Here is a 27,601-nt window from a genome sequence, read left to right on the forward strand (position 1 = left end):
TGATAACAATTAAATATGCATTTCAAATAGCTAGTAGAAAAGATTCTGAACATTCCCAACACAAAGAAGTAATAAATGTTTGGAGGTGATGGATATGCAATCACTCCAGATTTAATCATGACATGTATTAGATATCACTGTACCCCATAAATATTTAGAATTATTATGTGTGTCAGTGAAAAATTAAAATAAGAAAAAGGTTGGACAAAAAATCACACAAAAAGCTGAAAGTGCCATCAGTTACCACAATTGACTGAAAGGTAAAACTAGATAACAGGAAGGATTGGGTTTAAAAAAAATTTTTCTTTTTTTTAAAATTAAATAGTGGAAAAAAAGATAGCTCCTTCCACTTCAACCCCAGTACCTTTTACCTTGACTGATCCCTTAGAACAGTGATTCTTAATCAGGGGTGATTCTGCCCTCTAGAGGCTGTGTGGTAAAGTCTGGCGATTTGGTTGTCACAAATAGGGATTCATAAAGGGTGGGCAGGGGATATGTGTGTGCTCCTGGCAAATATCCTTCAATGAATAGAATACTCCCCAGGACAAATTATCCAGTCTACTATGCTGAAATTTCAAAATGTGGTCTCAGAGGCAGAAAAAAGTCTGCTTTATTATGCGATACAAAGCCTTTGCCTTTTACCTTCTTCTGACTTTCCTCTGTTTTTCTCCTGTAGCACACTGTAATGGACTCCTCTGACTGTTAGTTTAGCATCACTAACAAGGCAATATGGTGTGTAAGCCAGAATTTGAATCTCAGTACTGCCTTCTTATAGTTATGCAACCTTCTAGTTATCTACTTACTCTGAGCCCCATTTCCATCATCTAAAAATATAGTGAAAATAAAAATATGCTGTTTCAGTCTAACAATAAGGATTAGAGAGAGTGTATTTAAAAACCTAGCATACTTCCAGAAATATAGTAGATAATCAGTAAATGGACAATGATGCTGTGAATTCTCCTGTCACTTATTGAGGACCCTGTGTCTTCATTAGCTGTGCAACAGAAAAAAGGGAGAGGGGAAGTCACAGCAACATTATTTATCACAGGAGGTGGAAGACATGGCTTAGGTTTCATTTAAAGAAATATTCCCCCAAACCAAATAAAGAAGTGTAAAAAAAACACCCTAGGGCTGGGACCTGCTTTTCTGCATCTATGATGGGCATACCCTCGTACACTGCTAACTTTAGCCCTTGCACTCACCAGCCCCAATGTCCTGCAAGGACTGCAGAGAAACAGACAATGATTGGAGACATGAGGACCAGAACCAGCCCCATTTGAGTCTAGGTTGTTTCCTGTCTGCTTATAAATAGATTCTTCTTTACAGCTGATTTAAGTAAGAACACTTAAGCCAGGTATGGTGGTGCACACTTATAATCCCAGCTACCCAAGAGGCTGAGGTAGAAGATCCCAAGTTTGGGGCCAGCTAGGCAACACAGTAAGACTCAATCTCAAAAAAAAAATTAAGTAAATATGACTACCCAATGTCATTTTCCTAAGTAGTTGTGGTTTACAGATTTTGCCTAGAGCTTTTAGGAGAGAGTTTTATTTTCTTACTTCAATACCACTCCTTATTCCCTCTTTTTCAGAGAACAAATCAGTATTAAGAATCTCCCTTGGATGTGGACCCAGGTCAGCAGGCCTGCTGTTCAGCCTAACTGGGCTCTGGAGGGAGCTCCTGTCTCACACTAAGGTGCAGCACAGTGGTAGTTCACATTCTGTTTTTACTGAAAAGTTTACAACTCTTTCCTTTAAAGTGACAGTTGTACATCTCCAGGGTCTTAAGAATGTATAGTTGAGATTCTCAAATCTTTCCCCAGAGCCTTTTATTCTGTTTTTGATTTGCTCACTGGGACTTTCTATTCTAGAGAACACATAGATACTTTTCATTGGATTAAAATCGTGTTGCTCATTCTAAAAAAAAGTTACTAGGTTATTAAGAATGTGATTTTCCTCCCACGCATTAGCTACATTGTAGAGCATGGAATCTCCCCCAGGATTCAGTGAAGAGAAAAGCAAAGCTATGGACCCAGTGATACATTAAAAGGTATTACTGAATGTTATTTACATAATTTTAATTCATGTAATTAACTTGACTTTGGTGCTAAGTCCTTTCTACTTTTTTAGCACAGTCACCTTATATATCCCAAGAATGATGAAACAGCAATTCTATTGATATACCAAGTACATCATTTACATATTTAGCTTACAATGAGTAAAGATAATTAACTTTCTTGTAAGTGCATTCAAGAAGTGGGGTGGGGGGGGGCTGGGGTTGTGGCTCAGTGGTAGAGTGCTTGCCTAGCATGCGTGAGGCATTGGGATCCATCCCAACACCACATAAAAATAAATAAAATAAAGGTATTGTGTCCATCTACAACTAAAAAAACAAAATTTTAAAATGGTACACTTATTATACATGTTATTACTCTACACACAATCCTTGCTGAAGAAAAAAAAATGGTGCTCATGATCTTGCTTCCTAGCTCTTTGCAATAACCTGTCTTTCCCATTGGGGAGCTGTCACAAATTACCCCCCATGGACTATAAGGAGTGGATGTCAGCTTGAAGCTCAGTCTGAGAGAAAGAAAGCCTCCCCTAATCAGCTCTGACCTGATTCAACAAGTTTCAATGACTGTCTTCTCTTCAACATTGCTCATTTTTATCAGATATCCCAGGAAGATCCACATGTACAACGTGAAAGAAACCAAGTTGTCATTTCGTGTTTTTACACCCTGCTGTGGCAATAGTGAGTGCTGGCTCTAAACTAGTCTAAGTTCCTCTCCAGTGCAGAACCCAAAGTTAGTACTAGCTCACTGAGAATAGTTTATTTTTCAGAATGGTTACTGTGCTTTTAGAATAAATGGAAAGGTAGGGCATCTCCCTTTTCCTCCAATGTTGGTTTATGTTTAACAGCTAATCACTTTCACATCAATTATTAATCTTAAGCATGGATAACATCTCCCCTTCTGCTTCCTTATGGTTGTATTGTCATACCATGATCCTAGGCCCAGAGGCTTTTTTTTTTTTTGGTACCGGGGGATTGAACCTAGGGGCACTCTGGCCACATCACCAGCCCTTCCCTTTTTTGTTTTTTATTTAGAGACAGGTCACTGAGTTGCTTAGTGCCTTGCTTTTTGCTGAGGCTGGCTTTGAACTCATGATCTTACTGCCTTAGCCTCCAGAGCCGCTGGGATTACAGGCATGTGCCACTGAGCCTGGCCAGAGTTTGATTTTGATGGACCTGTAGGTGCTATAATGTCATGCATATTTTCCTGATAGGCTTTTTGTTTTGTGAATATAAACTAAAAAAACGAAAGAAGGAAAGGAAAAGAAATAAGACTTAAAGGAAGATAAGGGTTAAAAACCACAACACTCAAAAATCAGGGAATTTTGAGAACCAGAGCCCTAAGGAAAACAGAATCAGGACAGCTGAAATCACCACAGACATTTGTACTTTGTATTATGGTCCATCCTCTGTAGCCCTGAAATCCAGGGGCTTGTGTTTTCTTTTTGGTGGAGTTTTGGAGACATTTGCTTTCTAATACGAAATTAAAAGTATGATCCAAGGATAGCTTTGGATTTACTAATTTCCTTCTCGCCTTATTTGGATGCACTAGCAGTTTCCCCAGAAAGCTAAACAGTGGCAAGTACAGTGGGTTCCGAAGCCACTAAACACTGGATTGACACCTTTTTCCTAAGGTCTTCATAGATAGATTGTTATGGCTATACCTTTCCGAGAAACTCCAATTCTCACCCCCTCCTCATTCTCTCCATGCCCCCGCCCCCACCACCTAGAAACATTAACACATAGGAGGAAATCTACAAATCCCTTGGGACTTCCACAGAGAACTGACTGCATTTTCTCATTACCAAACACACAGGAGCCAATACGCATTAAAGCAGCACAGACCAGTGAACAGGCAGCATCTAAGGGTTCTGCACTTCAGAGTTTGAACTGTTAAATTCCCAGAGGGGGCCAAGTCAAGTCACTGAGGGAAGGTACCTGCTCTGACATCCACCCTGCACTCAACATATTTAGGTCTATTGGCAGAGGCTCTCTTTTGTGAGGAATTGATGACCTTTTCACAGTGGATGAGTGTTTGATTGTTACCTCCTGCTACAGGACAAAAGGTCATAAACAACATTACTCAATGCCCATGTAAGTGCTCCTGGTGGGTAGGACTCTCACTCTAAAAGGAAAGAATTGAAGTTTTCTTAGTCTGTCATGGGAATGGATAGCATAGGGTATCCAGTGAATTCATTATAAATATTTTTCTAACTAACTTCTAGGGAACTTATTCTGAATTGCTGGTTGAGGGTAGAGGGCTGTGAGAAAACAATACATGCAATGGGAGTAGATCTTTTTTTTTTTTTTTTAAATCAGGTAGACTTGGTGACTTATAACTCTGGTGGCAAGGGCTGGGGGATGAGGGATGAGGGAGAGGAAATGAAGCTAAGTCTCCTCTTAGAGAAACCTGGATAATGACCATAGTAGGAAGACCTCATTGACTACATGAGGTCTGGGCAGTAGGACAGACATCTCCACTGAAGGAAGTTAGTCATCCTGGAAAGGTATCAAGGGGAAGGAGGAGCAGAGATGGAGGCAGAGATGGAGATCACTGATGTTGATGGCAGCTCAGAGCAACCAACTGTTATAATTTCTAGTTTTTGTGGCCTCATTCTATGAATGCAGTACTCCTCTAAACTGCTATGGAACATAGGGATGACATAAATTACAACATGATCTCTATAATAATTTGTTTCCTTAAATACATCTATTGTTAGCCAGAATCTTAAACATAAATCAGTTCTGCCATCATAATGGAGAAAATTCCAAAGTGCAGTGTGTGTGTGTGTGTGTGTGTGTGTGTGTGTGTGTCTGTTTGTCTATCTTGGTATGTGTATGTTTATAAAGAAAAGTAAAAGAAACTAGGCATCAGAACTTAAGTTATTTTTAAAGTTAATCTCAAAAGCCCCTAAACTCATTAAGAACTTTCCAAGAGTTAAAACTTTTCAGGGCCATTAGAAAGCACCTTTTGGACTTAAAGAAGCAAAATGTCCATTGTAGGTAATCTGAAACCTTTCTCTTTTTTTAAGGTATTGGAAATTGAACCCAGGAGTGCTTTACCACTGAGCTACACTCCCAACCCTTATTTATTTATTTTTAATTTTTATTGAGATAGGGTTTCCCTAAGTTGCTGATGCTAGTCTCAAACTTGCAATACTCCTGCTTCAGTCTCCTGAGTTGTTAAAACTGAAACCATTTTCAAATGTGCCTGTTGTATATTAGATCTAAGGTTGCCAAATATAGTTGGAAAATGAGACCCATTTTGGCAATGTATGAAAGAAAAGAGTTGTGTGTTAAAAACTGTTGTCAATGTAATTTTGGTGTTTCACGTAGACCCACTATACATTCTGATCAAAGAACTGGAATAAAGTACTGAAATATATATAATATGAGATCCACATTTATATGTATGTATGATTTATATGTCATTTTATTTATTTGTTTCAATTTCCTATGAAAGGCTCTAAGATTTTAGTAATCTCTGAAACCAACAGGTCATGTTATTTAGAGACTGAAACTAAAAGGAAAATGACAGCATTTCAGCTAATTGACATTTTAAAAATAGCAACCATTTCATAAATTATAATACTATATTTTAAATATAATAGGCATCAAAGAGAACTTTTAACATGGATAATGAGAAAAGCTCACAACCATATTACACTTAAATAAAATTGAAGTATAAAAATCAATATTTACTTTGGAATCATGTAGGAAGAGAATTATCTGTCTTATAAGTTATGTGTACAAATGTAAATTATTTTTAAAAACCCTCTATTTTGCACAATTAACAATTAATTATAATTAATTATTAACAATTAATTATATTAACATTTGCATAGCTCTTAGAATTTTCAAGGCACTTTTTTTAGAAAAATATTTTTAGTTCTAGATGGACATAATACCTTTATTTTCTTTATGTAGTTTTTTTTAATATGGTGCTGAGGATCGAATCCAGTGCCTCATGTGTGCTAGGCAAGCACTCTACCACTGAGCCACAACCCTAGCCCTCAAAGCACTTTTACATCTATTATTTCACTTTGCAAATGCAACTAAGATAGCTTTCTATAAAACTAAAATGCAAAAGGTGTGTTAAGTGGGAGGAAAGGTTAAATATCAGAAGCAGCACATTTGCTCAACATGTCAAAATATTTCATTCATTTATTTGGAACAAAGCAGCTTGGATTATATCTCTCTGGTTATATGCCTTTGGGGGCAGAAAGAGGATAAGAATTATTTTCATGTATTTCCATCAGCAGTTCACAAAACAGATATAAAATCTCAAGTTTTAGTAGAAGAAAATTTAACATCCACAAATAGAACTTTTCACCTCTTCCCAGACAGTCTTTTCACCCTGCCTGGCTCTGCATGAACTCACCCAAAGCCAGCGACAGACTGGTTTAGGTAAATGAGTCTTCAGCAGAATGGTTGTTTTATTCCAACCACTCTGTTTCTGTTAATGGCATGATTCTTCTTTGTATTACTGGGCTTCAAAACCTTGCATTTACCTTTGATTTTTTTCTCTACTTGATCACCTGCCAAGGCCTACTGATTCAAACTCTTTCTTCTCTTACATCGAGCTCTTTTGGTTCTATAATCTCCACTGAAGTTCCTACTCCAATACCACTAACCTCTAACAGGTCTCCACCCTCTAATCCATTCTACCAGTCCAACAGTCCTGAAGTTCTCTTTATCAACCTTCAGTGGGCCTGAATATTAAATTCAGTATTGACTTTGTAAATGGCATCATGGCCTTCCAATGCCCTAGTCACCCTACCAGCTCTGTTTCTCTGTATACTTTCTGATTCAAGTAAACCACACCACTTGTTCATGTCTTATGCCCTTATTCCATCTTCCTGGGAACACTCCACTCATCCTTCAGATGTCTTACCTTGTATGCCCTCTGTGAACCATTCTCTGACTCCCCTGAAGTGACCAAGAGTGACTCTTTGAACCCAATCATTTTGCTAACACTTTGCTTTAGCTCTTCTATTCTGCCCCATATTATGTCATTCTTTCCTTTCTCCCTGGGTAAAGATGGTGAGCCTCTTGAAGGCAGGGACTATGTTTTCTATTAGTTGTGTTTCCTAGCATGGTACCTTTCGTTTTGGAGATACTCAGTTAATGCCTGGCAAACTGTAAAGAAAATCATATTTTTTTAATCGAAAAAAAGTAATGAAAACAGATGAAATCATTCTTCACTCAAGTCTTTAATAAAGAAGTAGGCTCCATTTCACTCAAAATTCTGTTACTCATCCTTTTCACAAGCAATCAACAACCAGTAAATTACTCAGCCAGTGAATGTAATTCAAAGCTATCATATACTAAGTGTGAGTCATGCTGGCAGCTAGGCAGTTCTCACCTGCTTCGAGGGGAGAACACATTCATCCTAAAAGAATATGGAACAGCCACAAGAACAAACAAGTTAACCACAGTGTCAGATGTCACAGCTGGACCAACAGTCCAAAGCTTGGTTGCTAAGTGTTGCAGGTGGCCCATTTATGTGACTAATAGAAGCAAGAGAACCAGGCTGTTAAGACCTATATTCTAATGTTGCAGAAAGTCAACAAAAACAAGCCAGTCTCTGATAGGCTCCATAGCACATTGTCCATGAGGGACAAGGGAAGCTGTGTGAGATATGAAAGTATGGTATGTTTTCAATATATTGTCAGTAAAGCAGAAAGGTGCAATTTGCATATTAGATAATATATAAAACTTGTTCTTTTTTATTTTAGAGAAAAATTTTAAGATTGTCCACATTTAGGCTTATGAATAACTTTTCTTAAAAAATTGTTATACTCTGCATTGCACTTCTTTTCTCTTCTTTTTGAGACAGTCTTACTCTGTTGCCCAGGCTGGCCTTGAACTTGGAATCCTCCTACATTAGCCTCTCGAATAGCAGAAATTATAGGTATGAATCGTAGCCAGCTTACGATGAACTTTTTATGTGTTCATAGAGGAATGAAACCCATTTTTTTAAAAATGTGATTTTTTTAAAAAAGTGTGAGAAACAATCCAGCTTAAAATTAGAAAAATGCAAATTAAAACTAACAGAGATTTTAACTCTCTCCGGTCTGAATGGCAATTATTAAGAATACAAGTAGGCCCGCTGCCCGCGCGACTGGGTGGCTGGAGACCGCCTGCCGGTCGGTGACCACTCATACAACTAGGCAGCTAGAGACCGCCCGCCCGCAGGCAACCGCTCGCGGCCCCCGCGACTGGGCGGCTGGAGACCGGCCGCACACCGGCGACCGAGCAGCTAGACCCTGAGGTGTGGCCCAGCAGGTACGGCGCAGAGACTCTAGGAAGAGGTCTATAGCCAGGCCTTCATGAAGTAGCTAACCGGGAGCTGAAACCAACCAGAGACAGACCAGTCCCACCCCTCCCTTCAGACACCCCAGCAAGGAGCCTGGGGCCCGCCATAGCAGAGAGGTGACGTCACCGGAGTTCGGCCGTCGGAACTCTTTCCCAGCGGAATCCACTTTAGCAGGCATAGTCTACCACCACAAAGGAGAGACAACAGAGATATACAAAACCAAAACAAATTTATAGGAGAGAGCAGAAACACAGCAAACAAACAGAGCTGGAAAGTAACGTAAACAACATGAAAAAAACAAGGGAAAAAAGGATTACAAACAATGCAGGACAACTTAAATCTACAGGAGGACCTAAAAGCATCAGAAACATGGATAGGGAAAGAACTCAAGGCATACCTAACTCAGATGGAACGGAATATTAGAGAAGACATGAGACAGCAAGTCCAAGCAATGAAAGTATATTTTGAAAACGAATTAAACAAACAAATTCAAATGGCAAAGAACGAGCTTTACCAGGAGATAGAGATCTTAAAAAAAAATCAAACAGTAATCCTAGAAATGCAGGAAACTATAAACCAAATTAAAAACTCAAACGAGAATATTACAAATAGACTAGATCAAGTAGAAGTCAGAACATCAGATAATGAAGACAAAGTTTATCAACTTGAAAAGAATATAGTCAACACAGAAAGGATGCTTAAATCTCACGAGCAATCTATTCAAGAGATATGGGATGTCATAAAAAAACCAAACTTGAGAGTCATCAGGATAGAAGAAGGTATAGAGGTTCAAACCCAAGGAATGGACAACCTATTAAATGAAATAATTCTAGAAAACTTCCCAGAGATGAAAGATGGAATGGATTGCCAAATCCTGGAAGCCTACAGGACCCCAAACATTCAAAACCGTAATAGACGAACCCCAAGACATATAATTATGAAGATAGCCAACATACAGAACAAGGAGAGAATATTAAAAGCTACGAGAGAAAGGAGGCAGATTACATTCAGGGGTAAACCAATTAGGTTAACAACTGATTTTTCATCACAGACTTTGAAAGCGAGAAGAACCTGGAACAATGTATTTCAAACGCTGAAAAATAATGGATTCCAACCAAGAAAACTGTATCCAGCAAAATTAAGCTTCAGATTTGACAATGAAATTAAAATATTTCACGATAAACAAAAGCTAAAAGAATTCGCAGCCAGAAAACCAGCACTGCAAAGCATTTTGACCAAAATACTACAAGAAGAGGAATTGAAAAATAGCGCCCAAAACTAACAGTGGGAGGTATCTCAGTAAAGGGGGAGGAAAATAACCAAAGAGTAAAAACTAGCCAAACTAAAATAAATAAATAAATAAACATGACTGGAAGTACAAACCATATTTCAATTGTAACCTTAAATGTTAATGGCCTAAATTCACCACTCAAGAGACATAGGCTAGTAACCTGGATTAAAAAAACAAATCCAACAATATGCTGCCTTCAGGAGACTCATATGATAGGAAAAGACATACACAGGCTAAAGGTGAAAGGTTGGGAAAAATCATACCACTCACATGGCCCTTGGAAGCAAGCAGGAGTGGCCATATTCATATCAAATAAAATCAACTTCAAACCTAAGTTAATCAAAAGGGATAAAGAAGGACAATATATACTGTTAAAAGGAACCATCAACCAACAAGACATAACAATTATCAATTTGTATGTACCAAACAATGGTGCTGCAACATTCATAAAACAAACTCTCCTCAAGTTCAAGAGTCAAATAGACCACAACACAATAATTATGGGTGACTTCAACACACCACTCTCGCCATTAGACAGATCCTCTAGACAAAAGCTGAATAAAGAAACTATAGAACTCAATAGCACAATCAATAACCTAGATTTAACCGACATATATAGAATATATCAACCATCATCAAGTGGATACACGTTCTTCTCAGCAGCACATGGATCCTACTCAAAGATAGACCATATATTATGCCATAGAGCAACTCTTAGTAAATATAAAGGTGTGGAGATAATACCATGCACCATATCTGATCATAATGGAATGAAACTGGAAATCAATGATAAAAGAAGGAAGGAAAAATCCTACATCACATGGAAAATGAACAATATGTTACTGAATGATCAATGGGTTACAGAAGACATAAAGGAGGAGATAAAAAAATTCTTAAAGATAAATGACAATACAGACACAACATACCAGAATCTATGGGACACAATGAAAGCAGTTTTAAGAGGGAAATTCATTTCCTGGAGTTCTTTCCTCAAAAAAAGAAAAAACCAACAAATAAATGATCTCACACTACACCTCAAAACCCTAGAAAAGGAAGAGCAAAACAACAGCAAATGTAGTAGAAGACAAGAAATAATTAAAATCAGAGCAGAAATCAACGAAATTGAAACAAAAAAAACATTGAAAAAATTGATAAAACTAAAAGTTGGTTCTTTGAAAAAATAAATAAGATCGACAGACCCTTAGCCATGCTAACGAAGAGAAGAAGAGAGAGAACTCAAATTACTAACATACGGGATGAAAAAGGCAATATCACAACAGACACTACAGAAATACAGAAGATAATTAGAAAGTATTTTGAAACCCTATATTCCAATAAAATAGAAGATAGTGAAGATATCGATAAATTTCTTAAGTCATACCATCTGCCCAGATTGAGTCAGGAACACACACACAATTTAAACAGACCAATAACAAAGGAAGAAATAGAAGAAGCCATCAAAAGACTACCAACCAAGAAAAGCCCTGGACCGGATGGGTATACAGCGGAGTTTTACAAAACCTTCAAAGAAGAATTAATACCAATACTTTTCAAGCTATTTCAAGAAATAGAAAAAGAAGGAGCTCTTCCAAATTCATTCTATGAGGCCAACATCACCCTGATCCCGAAACCAGACAAAGACACTTCAAAGAAAGAAAACTACAGACCAATATCTCTAATGAACTTGGATGCAAAAATTCTCAATAAAATCCTGGCAAATTGAATACAAAAGCATATCAAAAAAATTGTTCACCATGATCAAGTAGGATTCATCCCTGGGATGCAAGGCTGGTTCTATATACGGAAATTCAATAAATGCTATTCACCACATCAATAGACTTAAAGATAAGAACCATATGATCATCTCGATAGATGCAGAAAAAGCATTCGACAAAGTACAGCATCCCTTTATGTTCAAAACACTAGAAAAACTAGGGATAACAGGAACTTACCTCAACATTGTAAAGGCTATATATGCTAAACCTCAGGCTAGCATCATCCTAAATGGAGAAAAACTGAAGGCATTCCCTCTAAAATCTGGAACAAGACAGGGATGCCCTCTCTCACCACTTCTATTCAATTTAGTTCTTGAAATACTAGCCAGAGCAATTAGACAGACAAAGGAAATTAAAGGCATAAAAATAGGAAAAGAAGAACTTAAATTATCACTATTTGCGGATGACATGATAATATATTTAACAGACCCAAAAGGGTCTACAAAGAAACTGCTAGAGTTAATAAATGAATTCAGCAAAGTGGCAGGATATAAAATCAACACGCATAAATCAAAGGCCTTCCTGTATATCAGCAACAAAACTTCTGAAATGGAAATGAGGAAAACCACTCCATTCACAATATCCTCAAAGAAAATAAGATACTTGGGAATCAACCTAACAAAAGAGGTGGAAGATTTATACAATGAAAACTACAGAACCCTAAAGAGAGAGATAGAAGAAGATCTTAGAAGATGGAAAAATGTACCCTGTTCATGGATAGGCAGAACTAACATCATCAAAATGGCAATATTACCCAACGTTCTCTACAGGTTTAATGCGATGCCAATCAAAATCCCAACGGCATTTCTTGTAGAAATAGAGAAAGCAATCATGAAATTCATATGAAAAAACAAAAGACCCAGAATAGCAAAAGCAATTCTAAGCAGGAAGTGTGAATCTGGAGGTATAGCAATACCAGATTTCAAACTGTACTACAAAGCAATAGTAAAAACAGCATGGTACTGGTACCAAAACAGGCAGGTGGACCAATGGTAGAATAGAGGACACAGAGACCAATCCACAAAATTACAACTTTCTTATATTTGATAAAGGGGCTAAAAGCATGCAATGGAGGAAGGATAGCATCTTCAACAAATGGTGCTGGGAAAACTGGAAATCCATATGCAACAAAATGAAACTGAATCCCTTTCTCTCGCCATGCACAAAAGTTAACTCAAAATGGATCAAGGAGCTAGATATCAAATCAGAGACACTGCGTCTGATAGAAGAAAAAGTTGGCTACGATCTACATACTGTGGGGTCGGGCTCCAAATTCCTTAATAGGAAGCCCATAGCCCAAGAGTTAATAACAAGAATAAACAAATGGGACTTACTTAAACTAAAAAGTTTTTTCTCAGCAAGAGAAACAATAAGAGAGGTAAATAGAGAGCCTACATCCTGGCAACAAATTTTTACCCCTCACACTTCAGATAGAGCCCTAATATCCAGAATATACAAAGAACTCCAAAAATTAAACAATAAGATAACAAACAACCCAATCAACAAATGGGCCAAGGCCCTGAACAGACACTTCTCAGAGGAGGACATACAATCAATCAACAAGTACATGAAAAAATGCTCACCATCTCTAGCAGTCAGAGAAATGCAAATCAAGGTCACCCTAAGATACCATCTTACTCCAGTAAGATTGGCAGCCATTATGAAGTCAAACAACAATAAGGGCTGGCGAGGATGTGGGGAAAAGGGTACACTTGTACACTGCTGGTGGGACTGCAAATTGGTGAGGCCAATTTGGAAAGCAGTATGGAGATTCCTGGGAAAGCTGGGAATGGATCCACCATTTGACCCAGCTATCACCCTTCTCGGACTATTCCCTGAGGATCTTAAAAGAGCGTACTATAGGGATACTGCCACATCAATGATCATAGCAGCACAATTCACAATAGCTAGACTGTGGAACCAACCTAGATGCCCTTCAATAGATGAATGGATTAAAAAAATGTGGCATTTATACACAATGAAGTATTACGCAGCACTAAAAAATGACAAAATCATGGAATTTGCAGGGAAATGGATGGCATTAGAGCAGATTATGCTAAGCGCAGCTAGCCAATCCTTCAAAAACAAATGCCAAATGTCTTTCTTGATATAAAGAGAGCAACTAAGAACAGAACAGGGAAGAAGAGCATGAGGAAAAGATTAACATTAAACAGAGACGAGTGGGGGGAGAGAAAGGGAGAGAGAAGGGAAATCATATGGAAATGGTAGGAGACCCTCAATGTTACACAAAATTACATATAAGAGGTTGTGAGGGGAAAGGGGGGGGGGAAACAAGGGAGAGAATTGAACAACAGCAGATAAGGTAAAGAGGGAAGATGGGAGGGGGGGGATAGTAGGGGATAGGAAAGGTAGCAGAATATAACAGTCACTAATATGCCATTATGGAAAAATGTGAATGTGTAACCGATGTGATTCTGCAATTTGTATTTGGGGTAAAAATGGGAGTTCATAACCCACTTGAGTCAAATGTATGAAAGATGATATGTCATGAGCTTTGTAATGTTTTGAACAACCAATAATAAAAAAAAAGAATACAAGTAAAACAACAAATGCTGGCAAGTATGTGGGGGGAAAAGGTACATTCAAACATTGTTGGTGAGACTGCAAATTGGTGCAACCACTCTGGAAAGCAGTATGGAGACTCCTCAGAAAACCTAGAATGGAATCACCGTTTGACCCAGTTACCCCACTCCTTGGCATATACTCAAAAGACTTAAAATCAGCATACTATAGTGACACGGACACATCAAATGTTCACAGCAGCTCAATTAACAATAGGTATGCTATGGAACCAACCTAGGTGCCCTTCAACAGATGAATGAATAAAGAAAATGTGGTACACATACACAATGGAATAATACTCAGCCAAAAAGAAGAATGAAATTATGGCATTTGCCAGTAAATAGATGGAACTGGAGACTATCATGCTAAGTGAAGAAAGGTAATCCCAAAAAACCAAACGCTGAATGTTCTCTCTGATATGTGGTCACTCACTCCCAATAGGCAGGGTGTGTGTGTGGAGGTTCTCTGGATTGGTAAGGTGGGGGTGGGGAGTAAGAAGAGGGATGGGAATGGGAAAGACATTAGAATGAATTGAACATAACTTTTCTATGTTCAAATATGAATACACGACCACAAGAACAGGAAGTTATACTCCATGTATGTATAATATGTCAAAATACATTCTCCTGTCATGTATAACTAAAAAGAACAAATTTTAAAAATGTGGGGAAAAAAAAGAATCCAGCTTAGAATGTAATGTGGATTCGATTTAAAAATTATTTCTGGGGGTTGTTACACTTGAATGCTTTTTGTTGGGAGTTGCCCTGGCTCCAAAGACTAATAACTTCCCCATCCCCTGAGAAGGGCTGTCCAATGGTGAGCCCTGCTGGCTCACATGATCCTTATCCACCAATCAGACTAGCCCTGCTGGCTCACATGATCCTTATCCACCAATCAAAAAGCACCCCATGCCAACTGTCAAACCTTTCAACCATTAAACTGTCATAACTGTCAAACCACCCCCGGCTCTATAAATATGCAGAGCTGTTCCTCAATAAAGGGGCATTTTCTCTGAGCCTTGTTCGTTCTTTCACTTTTAAAATTATTTTTCTTTCCTTATTCATTTATTTTTGTGGTGTTGGGGATGGAACCCAGGGCCTCATGCACACCAAGCAAATACTCTACAACCAAGCTACAACCCCAGCCCTTGAAATATTTTTAAAAAGAGAGGAATTTATCTCTAGTATAGAATTTCAAATAAAGGCATAAGAGTATTTGCTAAGGTAGTTTTGAGTCATTTTGTTTGGAGACAAAATATAAAATGACACATAAAAACACAAAACATCCTATTTCTAGGTCCTGTTGTAGATGTGCAAAGGAAAGCACATGGGAAACAATGGACTATATGATGCAAGAGAGAAGAACAGGAGGGAGAAAAAGGCAGAAATATGGAGGAGGAAAGGAAAGGAGAGGGGAGAAAAGAAGCAAAGGGGCAAAGAGAAAGGGGAAAGGGGGAGATAGGAAAGAGACTGTAGGGGAGCTAGGAGGACTCCGATGGGAGTCAGAATGGCAATTAGTGTGTCTAAAATTTTCAAGAGACAAATGAAGGCTTTGCCATCATAGAAGCTACAAGTAGAAGCAAGATGACATAGCTAAGGCATGTGTGATATTTGTGCCTTTCAAAAAGCAATAAAGAATATCAAAGTTGAATAATAACTGAAAACATTCCAATGTTGACAAGAAAGTACTAAGAAAAGTGCCACAGCAGTAGAGGAGCTAATAATACTTAAGTTTCTAAACAACATGTCTATAATAAGAATTTTAATCTATTGTTATTTAGTTCTAATGTAAATCCTGAGATTGTTATTGCTAACATCATTTTAAATTAGAGGTTAGAAAGGATAAATAACAGGTTGAAGATCTCACATCTGGTGTTGGGGACAAGGGCTGAATGTTGGCCTACTCCCTTAATTCACTCATTCACTCACTCACTCACTCACTTATTCATTCATTCTCTCAAAGAGGTATTTAGTTGGTACTACCGAGTTCCTATATTTTAGTTACTGGGAGTAGCCAGTGAAGAAAAGAGACATTGTCTTGTGAATCAGTGTGTGTTACTGGGGGTTGAACCCAGGGTCTCACACATGCTAGGCAAATGCTTTATCATTGAGCTACAACCCCAGCCCTAGACATAGTGTTTGATCTTAGGAGTTTATCACCTAGTAAGAAAGATGAGTCAATAAACAACTAGGTAAGTATAAAAATTTTTTTTTAAATAATAATTTTTTATACCTTTATTTTATTTATTTTTGTATGTGGTGCTGAGGATTGAACCCAGTGTCTCATGTGTGCTAGGCACGTGCTCTACCACTGAGCCATAATCCCAGCCTGTAAGTATAAAATTTGATAAATACTATGAACAAAATGGTCAGGGAGTAGTAAAAGAGAATTAAGTGGGGCACTACTAAATTAAACAACATGGTTAGCAAAGTCCAACTGAAATCTAAAGGATGGGAAAGGGCTGGCAGCAGATGAAGAGCAAGAGCGTTCGTGGAAGAGGGAGAAAAGCATATGCAAAGACTCTGGGACAGGTCAGCATAGCTGGGGTGCTATGGGTGAGGTGTATGGCGGCAAAAGGAGGTCCACAAGGCAGATCATGCCTATAGGGTCACAGCATAGAGGCTGCTGCAGGGTGGGAGCTTGTTTCTTATTTTAAGTGCAATGGAAAGCACAGAATGGTTTTCAACAGACCATCTTTGGGTTCTAAAAGACCACCCTGTTTTCTGTATAAATAATAGGCAGTAAGTAAGAATAATAGTATAGAGACCAGTAAATAGGCTTTTGCAGGATTCCAAGAGAGATGATGGTCTCGTGGACATGGGTGGTAGCAACGGAGATGAAGGAAATGAACTTCAGAAGTGATCTGAGCTATATTTTGGTGGTAGAAACCAGAGGCTTTGCAGATAGACTGGATGTAAGAGGTAACAGAGAAGGAAGCATGGAGGATGCTCTAAATCCTGTGCACAACTCTAAGTCTTGTACATAATTTGATTTTCTTAGCACATTTCTTAGATTAAAAAGCTATCTGTATTTATACTAGTTTTTGAAATTACATATATTTTTATAATTAGTTCTTGTGCTAAAATCTCCATTTGCACACTGCCAAGTTCACCCTCTGAATGTAACATCTACTCTTACGTTCACTATCTAGAAAGAGATATGCCTTAAGGGTGATGTGGTGAAAAGAGAAGGGGTTTTCAGACCAAGCCATCTCAGGGTGAATCACAGCTTTGCCACTTTGCTGGGTATATATAAAGAAGTGATCATTCTGAGCCTCAGACTTTACATATACAGGTAAGAACTCTCTCATAGTTTAGTTGTAAGAATTCAATAACTTATAAGTCCTGGCATGAAGTAGGAAGCCAATAAATGATAGACTGTTTCTTCTTATTCCCCTCCCTTCCCTTTCTCCTTCAATATAGTATGAGAATGCCACAAGTTCTCAAAGTCCCTCTTTAAAAGAGTACTCTGTACATATGAAGTATATGACTGAGTGCTATATTTAACATAACTGGGACACCCTGTAGGTTGAGACAGCAGATCTTTTTATGGGTTCTAAGAGGTACTCTCTGAAAAGTTCTAACTCTGCAACAATCACCCTCACCTCCTGACTAGAAACACTCCCATATCAAACAGAAGACACTCAGTTTATTTGGATTTCACATAAACACAAAAAAATTTTTTTTAGTATGTCCAAATACAGTTTACTATCTATCTGAAATTCAAATTTAATTGTGAATTTTGTATTTTTATGGGTTAATCTAGCAACCCTATGACAAGGTAAGTCTCTACTAGGAATAAATTGGTCCAAGATTTTCTTCACAGTCCCATGTGATGCTAATTCTTCTCTGTATATGTTATATTTCCTACTGTCATGGTGCTATCCACTCCTATTTTCTATGCACATTTCATTCATCTCTTCTCATTCTTACCAATATGTGTATGAGTGTCTGACATCTATTGAGTGGTATTACATTAGGTATGGAATTTTACTTAGTGGTTATAAAGATGCTGGTGCAACCGTGTGTGTGTGTGTGTGTGTGTGTGTGTATTTGTGGGTGGATATTGGGGGGTGTCTGTGCACCTGCTGTGTTAACCTTTTCACATGAAGACTATGCTAACAATACATCATTTTGAGAATATACTTTGAAAGTTTTCTACCAGTAGTGAATAAATTTGCATACACATCATTAAAAGTTATTTAGATACCACACTAGTAGAAACAGTTATTGAATAAACTGAAAGAGAAAAGTTTTGAGTTCATTCAATAATCACTGTTACAACTTAAGAGCTGGAAACCCTTCATTTAACTTATATATCACATGAAAAAAAAAGTTTAGGCCACAGTTTTATCTGAGTATTCCTTCTTTGTATATATTTAAATGCTTCAATTTCTTGTTTCAGTACTAAGGAAAAAAAAATAAAGGAAATATAAATCTACCTAATAATATGAGATACCCAGAGCAGTATTGGTATTTACTCTTGTTCTACAAAAAAGATAAGGAATGTGCTTGCTCCAGAATGAAAATCAACATGTGGAAGAAGTTTTGTATCATCAGGTGAACTAAACAAAGTATTTAATGGTATAGTTTATGTTCATCCTGGTATAAGCTCATTTTCTCACTGTGGGCAGGAAACAAACAAAAATCATAGATTGCTGTCAGTCTGGGGACCATGTTTTGTTTTGGTAGCACTGATATAGAAGACTCCAGCATTTTATACATTGTACCTTCAATATGAAGACAAAAATGGAGGCCCTCATCTTTCAGGTCATTTTGCTCACCAAAGGTCCCCTTATTTCATTAAAATAAAGGCATAAATATTTTCTCCATCCCTAACAATCTCAATATCTAGCAAAGCAATAGTTGCCCCAATTTTAGAAAGAAGAGGATGTGTGCTTACTCTTCTTGACGTAAGTCATTGACGCTGCGGTCCAGTGAGATCATGTCACTTGCCACCATGTTAAATCCAAACTCTTTAATGCTGGCTTGAACTGCGTGTTTGAATTCTGGTCCCAAAACCAATGGCTTGGCTTGTTCTCCAGGGCCACCAACCACTCCATGAGGCTCAGGTTCTTTGGGTTCAAAGTTACCAAGGATCCCGGGGCGTAGCACAGGATCACGATAGGTGAATGTCTGAGGCTTAAATGTGAGATACTGCCTCTGTATTATGTCTTTTTGGGAATCTCCTCCAGCATGGTGCTCCTGTTCATTTTTGGCCTTGTTTTTTCTTCTAATAGACTCTAAGTCCACTTCTACTCCTTCAACATGAGGCCATGGTACCACAGGTTTGAATCTGTCATCCCCAGGAGCTAATCCATTGCCTCCTCGGTTGGGCATGGGGTTATTGACATCTCTGTCTTCCTATACAAAAGGAGGGGGATATACAATGAGTACATGAAGGCAAAGTACCACAGTAGAGTTTATGATACAAATTTTCATGTTTAAAGAAAGGCTGAGGCGGCAATAAAAACAGTTTAAAATGTGAAATGTAAACAGGCCATTTTGTTAGGTCTTCATATTACAAGATCTTTCTCAGGATAGAATGGAACTACCAAGAAATAGACTATTTCCTCACCATACTATTCCAAAATAAATGAATGGACACTTTAAAAAAATCATCTCTCTATAAACTTAACTAACAAAGATCTCTTACTAATGTCAATATTGTTAAGGGTTAATACTGTTAAGGATTAGAGCAATGAGTTTCTAGGATATTTGATTAAAACAGATACTTAATAGGTCATGTTATATAGTAATAATTTTCACAGGCATCTGGTATATGATAAATATAATTTTTAGTAAGTAATACAGCCATACGATGGCAAAGGTATTAGAGGGATCTCATCCATCAGCTGGCTTCATACCCCAAATGGCAGAGGGACAAGGTGAGGATATGTACTCAACAGGCCAGTTCAGTGTTTTCTATTCAGTGAGAGTTTAGCTGAATTCAGAACTATGGGAAAAACTCTAATAACTGTAACCAAGTCTTTTAAACCACCCCAAATCCCTAGTCTGCCCCATTCCAGGAGTGGCAGAGGTAAAAACAGGTTCTGCTTATAAGGATATTCATCAGGGGGCACTGCTCTTTTCTGTTTGGACCCTCTTCATCTATGTAGTTCTTTCAGTCAGAAATCCTGAGAGATTTTGTTAACTTATTAAGCCAGAACCATTCTTCTCCCCAAACAGTATTTCCCAGCATTAACATCACCTCAGTGGATTTAAAATATATACTGATGCCTGTGTTCTCCCTTCAGACACTGATTTAATTTGTCTGGGCATCCACTTAAATTACCTAATGGTTTACAGGAAGAAAACTATACATTAGAAGAATATGGACTATGATGATACATGAAACCAACCTATCCAGTTGTGAAATACATGCTATTATCTAGGCTGGACTGTGCTTATTTAAATATTTCCCAAATTCACCCACTTCAATAATAGAAGTTTTAATGGATTCAAACTTCCGCTTATCTTCTTCTAAAAGTTGTTTTGATTTTTCTTTAACTTAATGGTTCGTTGTCCAATATTAAACTATTGGTTTTCTTTAGGATTCTGTGAGAAGTCCATTTGCCATGCCATTCTCATTCCAGGTTACCTCATTCTCTTCTAAGCTTAGTGACCAGATTTATTCTGATGATTCCTACATCCATTTTCCCAGCTCACATAATAGTCCTGATCTCTAGACCTTACAGTCTACTGCTTCCTTAACATTTCTATTTATATGTCTCTGGGACCTAAATTTGAAACCCCCAAATCTGAACTTGACATTGACCTCACACCATATACCTGTTTCATTTACTGTCTTTCCTGCATTTATATAATACCTCCATCATTACCAAAGAAGGCAGGGATCGGCTAACTTTTTATGCAAAGGGTCAAGTAGTGAACATTTTGGCTTTGCAGACCAAAATTGTTTTTGGTCTCTGTTGCAATTATTCAAGTCTGTCATTGTAGTGTGCAAGCAGCCAGAGACAATATAAACTTCAATAAGACTTCATATACAGGATGGAAATGTAGCTCAGTGGTAGAGTGCTTGCCTAGCATGTTGAAGGCCATTGGTTCAATTCCCAGTTCTAGGGGAAGGAAAAAACTTCATATACAAAGATAGATGGTGGGCTGGATTTGGCCTCCCAATCCCTGTACTAGATGATAAATTCTAGGGCAAGGTCTATGGTACCCACCACTGCATTCCCAATGTTTATCTTGGCATATAAGGCTTCAGTGAAAATTTACTGAATAAATCAATGAATGCATTCTAAAATTTCTGCTTTGATGGTAAGAGAGATTCTGAGAAGAAAAGGGAAAGATAAAGAATAGAGAATTTGAAATTAAATAAAAGGGGTTGGGTCAGATAGACCCTTACTGCCAGTACCTTTGAATTCACCAAGGATGTAACTCTATATTCTCTATACAGTATTATATCACTAAAAAGTGATATATAACAGCACCAGAAAAATTTAATTTGCTCACTTCTTAAAGCCCATAATAATTAAATCTGAAGGCAGAACCAAATTCTAGAAATGTCTGACTAACCCAAGTCAATTAAGAATAATCATGTCAAATCTTATATGTTATATGGTTCAAAGAATGGCTATAAAGCAGTGTAATTCTTAGTTCCCTGAGAAGGAAAACTACACACTTCCTTTTCCTGAGAGTAAATGAGAATTTACTCTCATTTGTGACTCACTGGCACTGTGAAACTTTCATAAGCAACAACTAATTTACTGTATAGTCAAAAATCAATGGATCACTGTTGAGTAGAAATGGAAGAAAATCATTAGATAATTTTCTGAGATTGTTAAGTTCAAAAAGATGGAAATGAACTGAAAAATAAAGTCACTTATAACAGGTGGTAATATGAAACACCAGATAAAAGGCCAAACTAATCACTGTCCACCTTACAACTTAAAAAGTATCCCTACCTTGTATTCCCAAATCCTACTTATGTTTGCCATTTTTCTATGATAGTCCTGCCTTGCAAGAAATTTTATGAATCCAGAGGATTTAGAAAAATGGTTTTTGGAGCAAATGACAGTAATATAGGCCTGTTTGCATTTCAAATCACAGATGGATCTTAGAAAATTTTACTCATAATGATGAGTTTATATAGTCACATGATTTCTTGAGAAATTACAATTTAGCAAAAGTGGCCACTGTTGAACAATATGCATACTATTTGGTTATGCTTCTTCATAAGCCATAGAATTTAAAAGTAAAACAAGACAAATTTCATTTTGTAATTTGAAGCCCACTTGATCAAAACCACCTTTAGTTAAGAAAAATCACATTAGCATCCTTTCTCTGGCTGCACTTACTCAACTAGGAGCAGAAGAAACAAGGGGCAAAGAGAGCAGGAAGGGAGATTGTAAAAATGAAGCAGTTGTTACAAGTTCAGAGGAAACAGGGTGTGCTCATAGGCAGGGCTCCTCACACTCTTGCCAACATGTGGCAGGACGTAGTAGAAAATATGGAGTGCTCAGGCCTCAGTACCCTAGTTTCTCTCTGTTTAACTATGGCTGGATTCTAAGCTATCCCATCTGACAGTCTGTGCTAAGCAAAGACCCAAATCTTGATCCTTTCATAGCAGGGAGAGCTTCCTGCACTGGGAGTTGGAGCTCTGCTGGGGGGTGGGGTGGGGGAGGGGTCAAGTGATCTGTGCTTAATCAGGGCTTAAGATGGATAAACCCAAGATTAAACAGAGACCTTACCAGTCCTTGAATATATAGGATGTCATCCATTACAGGTAAGGACTCAATTTCCAAATATATTTTAAGACTCTTAAACTAGGAAGAGATTTAAGGCCACTTCCCAGTGGCAGTAACTCCGTTAGTAACTAGGGCAGAACTGAAAAATAGACAAAGTAAGTGTGCTATCAGGTAAGTAAATTTATGTAAATATAAAAATTCCACACAAGCTCTGGGTGTGGCTTAGTAAAATACCATGACATTTTGATAAGAATTATCCACTGAGAGAAAAATACTTATTAAAAAGCCTAGCTAAGGTAAAAACTAAGAGTTAGTAGAATGAAGAAAAGAACAGTTACCACTGTGACTACTCCACCCAAAGAAATCCAGGTCAGCAACTCTTACGCTCTAAATTAGACTCAGGCAGGGGGGCCACACTGAGTACTGTAGTAAACCACATGAACCCAAACTTAACCCTAGGGACTGAAACATTAAGACTTGACTCCTGACTACAGAGAGCTGCCTATTATATAATAGCAATAGTTACTCTTTTTATTTTTCTCTCAAGACTTCTGATCCACTATAGAAACCAGTTAGTGGGTAAGTTAGTGTTGCTTAAAATATATACTGGACTTCAGCAGATAATTCCTAAAAGGGAATTTTGAGCCAATTAAATGTTACTCCTCTTTAACCACTATCAAGTGCCATCAGTGGGCCATGAGTGGACTACATTGGCATCACAGTCTAGTAAATAGGAGAATCTGGTGTTTGGGAACTTCCAGTGGAAATTTCCTCTGGCTAATACTGCCCAGACACATGTGACCTTATTCAAACTCTGTCCCAGGCCCCACACAGCCCCAGAGATAGGGTGATTTACTACAGCCACATAGCCTCTCAGAGATGGATGTGACCTGCCAAGATGCCAATCAACCTGCTGACTGCAAGATATCATGAAGCAAGACTCCACCCCTGGAATCTATTTCCTGCCTTTAATATACCCCCTTAAATAAACCATGGGAGCCGTTTTTTAATTGTGCAGCTCCAGCGCCTGTGTGGGCTGGGCCTATCAGGGGCTCTACTGTAAAATTATTTTTCTGATTCTGTGTCTTTTGTTCTTTACTAATTATTTCTGACTTATTTTTTCCTGTGGCTTATACCCTCCTGGGCAGGAAAAAAGGACCCCCTGGAGAGGCGCTGGAGACCTCCCCATAAACCATATAAGCATAAGCAAAACATAAAATGCAATATATAATGCAGATCTATCCTATATGATAGTGAATAATACAGAAATTAATGTCTTCCTAAAGTTGGCTAGATCACATTCTCAACACATAGTCATTTGAGTAAAAGGAAGATTCCCATTATATAAGAGTCTTCTGCTAAATTTCATGGTTATATAAGCAAGTAACCAAGTTTTGGATTTGCATGCATACCATTTGGTATTCTTAAAAGGTATTCTGCATTGACACACCAATTTCTTGAAGATTTCTGTGTAACCTAGAGTAATTCTGATCAACTACAAAATACCTAGAGATGACAAGTTTTAGATCTTTGGATCTTTCCCCACAGTTTTACCACAATTTCTTACTCATTGTAGGATAACATAGTTTTGTGACCTGACTGTTTAATGGGAAACAACCTTGAAAATACTATATATGGGTGCCCTTCAACAGATGAATGGATAAAGGAAATGTGGTACACGTACACAATGGAATATTACTCAGCCATAAAGAAGAATGAAATTATAGCATTTGTCTGTAGATGGATGGAACTGGGAACTTCATGTTAATAATAAACCAAAAAAAAAAGGCCTAATCTTCTCTCTGATATGTGGATACTGAGTCACAATAGGCAATGAGCAGGGTGGGGATCGGATGAAGGTTCACTGTATTGGACGGAGGGGAGTCAGGGGAGTGGAGGGGAAATGGGAATTGGAAACACAGTAGAATGATTCGGACATAACTTTCCTATGTTCAAGTACGAATACACAACATGTTTAACTCCATATCATGTACAACCACAAGAATGGGAAGCTGTGTCAAAATACATTCTACTGTCATGTATAACTAAAAAGAACAAATAAAAAAAAATTTTAAATACTATATAATAAGTAGAAAAATATCAACTATTTTTGGCAATCAACTATTTGAGTTACTGCTGGGCACTGTGATGCACAACTGTAATACCCGCAGCTCAAGAGGATGAGGCAGTAGGATTCCAAGTTCAAAGCTAGCCCCAGCAACTTAGCAAGGCCTACGCAACTTAGGGAGACTCTGCTTCAAAATAAAAAAAATAAAAGGGTTGAGGATGTGGCTCAGTAGTTAAGTGACCGTGGGTTCAATCTCTAGTACCCCAAAACAAAACAAAAAGCAAAAAAAAAAAAACTACTTGAGTTACCAATGATAAACTCATGAAGGTACCAAAAGTTATCTACATTTTTTAATCCATGGTCCAAACATCCTTCCCAGCCTCTCTATCTGGAGACTGAATTCACTTTTTAAGCATGAGACAGATATGCATAGTCATCCCAGGTATTTCTAATCCAACCAAGGCTTCTTCCTCCAGGTAAATGAGGAGGTTGGGATGCTTGGAGTAGAAGCCTTTGATCTCTTCTAAGCATTTAAAATCATCCATCTAAGAAACCACACAGGGATTAAACAAGTTTCTTTCCTCCATTTAATATAGCATATACAAAATATTGACTCATCAGTTGCATATGTTTTGCCTTTGGATAATAATTATGCCCTAAGGTATCTTCAGTTTTAAATCAGCCAATGTCCAATTATCGTGGCCATCTGTATTTAAAGGAGATCTCTTAGTAAGTTTTTTAACATTTCATCTCCCTCATATATAAGGGTAGTGGCATTATACAAATTTTTTATGTGGAAGCAACTCTTCATTCAGGCTTTAGGCAACTCTTCATTAAGGAAAATCATTCTTTAACAAGTAAGAAATATTACTATTTTTTTTTAACAGAACCCAATCCTAACAGATAGGTATGAATTTCTTTATAGGATATACATTATTTGAAGTGTTTCAGAGATAGGAGGTCATACTAACAAAAAAACCTTTGGAAATATAAAACTATTCCAATTTCTGAGTTTTACCTTTGGAAACTCTAAATTATTCCAGTGATAGTTTAAAAGTAATTTTGGAAGTGATATTAGAAAGTATGGATAAAAAAATCTATTAAATTTGTTTAGAAGTTTATAGTATAATTCTGAGCAAACTTTAGTTCATCAACACTAAATAAAGTACATGATCAAACTGATTGAAATTACGCTAAAAATTACTTTTTAAAAACCATCTTGTATAGTATACATTTTAAAGGTAAGAGTAAAGTGCAGATTCCTTATTAGTAAAAACTTTCAATTTTCAACCTAGAGGTTAGATTTCACACAAAATCCTTCTTTGTATTATTTTTATAATCTCTAGTGTCCTATTCTGTAAATGTGAAATTCCCATTAAGCATACAGCAGTCCAAACCAGCACCTTAAACTCAGAATTCAGCTTCCAGAAACTTCTACCCTTCTCCCACAGTCCTGTGATTGTTTCTACCATTCTCTTCCTGTATTGCCTTAGTTGTTTCTCCCCAATCAGACTGAGAACTCTTGGAGCATAACGCATATTACTTATCTGTGTGCCCCAAGCACCTAGTACACAGAAGACACTCAATGCATGTTTGTTTAGAGACTGAGTACACAAAGAATATCTAGCTGTGGATCATCTCTTATTACCCTGCTGGAATATAAGCTGACTTTGAATCTTTATATTATCATATGCTTACTTGATTTAAGCTAGCATTTCAGAAATCCAAATGAGATAACTGAAAACATTACTTCCCTACACATCTAAAATTTTAATAATCTTTTTTTTAAAAAAAATTCTGCTCTTCTTCAGATTTGGATAAATAATGTTTGCAAGTGAAATTTGGTGCTTCATAGAAAATGAGTACTTTATTTAAACATGAGAAAGTAAATCTGCTGATGTTAGTCGTAGTTCTCTAGGCCAATTTATCTTGTAAATGGCTTTCTGCTAAATTTGGTGCTTGTTGTAAACAGTAATAGGATAGAGATTCTAAATCAGATCAGAAAAAAATTAGTTTATACTTCAAAGTAAATTAAATGAAGAAATGTGCAAAGGGCCAAAATATAGGTTAATTTGTACAATAGGAAAATAAGAAATTGATTATCCTTTTATTTAAAAAAAAACCAAAACTTTTATTCATGAGACTATTTAATTGGCCCAGTTCAAAGTATTATCGTAGACAATTAATCAAGAACTCTATGAAACACATTAAATTTAAAAATATTTATGAAATTGAAATAATTTTTATCTTTCAGAGACCTTATAAAAATTTATGCTTTAGCTAATGAACTGAATCACGAATATACTTGCAGGTTTTAAATTATTTCTTATTGTGCATATATAATATTAACTCTTTAGTTGGTTTAAACTGAATTTTAAGAATCACATGAGTATTAAATGACCAATAAATCATCGTTTAGTATATTTCAGAAGCTGATGTATAGTTATATTTGTCAAGGACTATGCTGTCATTTCAGTGCTAAGAGCACAAATTATCAAGACAGGGCTATAAATACAAAGCATATCAGTACTATTTAAAAGCCCCATCTCCCACAGGTTAATAAAAGGCAGATGATAATACTTCTTGCAATCATAAAAGGCTATAATGGTTAGATTTTCACTCCTCCATGTTTGGGAGCTAAGTAATTCCTGAATTAAAAAAGAGAGCTCCTAAGTAGACTTTTTTTCATTTTATAGATAACATATAATAAGTTACATAAAATGTTTTCAGAAAACTGTCAATACTTTACAATATATCTTACCAAAATATTCCTATAAAATGACCTGTC

At 37.2% G+C, this 27,601-nt stretch overlaps 1 protein-coding gene across 4 annotated transcripts in view; it reads right to left on the reverse strand.

Annotated features, from left to right (window-relative positions):
• The window catches only part of Galnt7 (polypeptide N-acetylgalactosaminyltransferase 7), a 148,380-nt gene that overhangs the window by 66,719 nt on the left and 54,060 nt on the right, over positions 1–27,601 (reverse strand). For all 4 annotated transcript variants that reach the window (XM_027927024.3, XM_027927025.3, XM_071610523.1 and 1 more), the window contains exon 2: positions 18,938–19,398. In XM_027927024.3, the coding sequence (XP_027782825.1) occupies positions 18,938–19,398 (461 nt within the window). The remainder of the gene's footprint in view (positions 1–18,937; positions 19,399–27,601) is intronic.

This window comes from Marmota flaviventris, chromosome 3 (genome assembly GCF_047511675.1).
Source record: "Marmota flaviventris isolate mMarFla1 chromosome 3, mMarFla1.hap1, whole genome shotgun sequence".
NCBI classification, from domain to species: domain Eukaryota; kingdom Metazoa; phylum Chordata; class Mammalia; order Rodentia; family Sciuridae; genus Marmota; species Marmota flaviventris.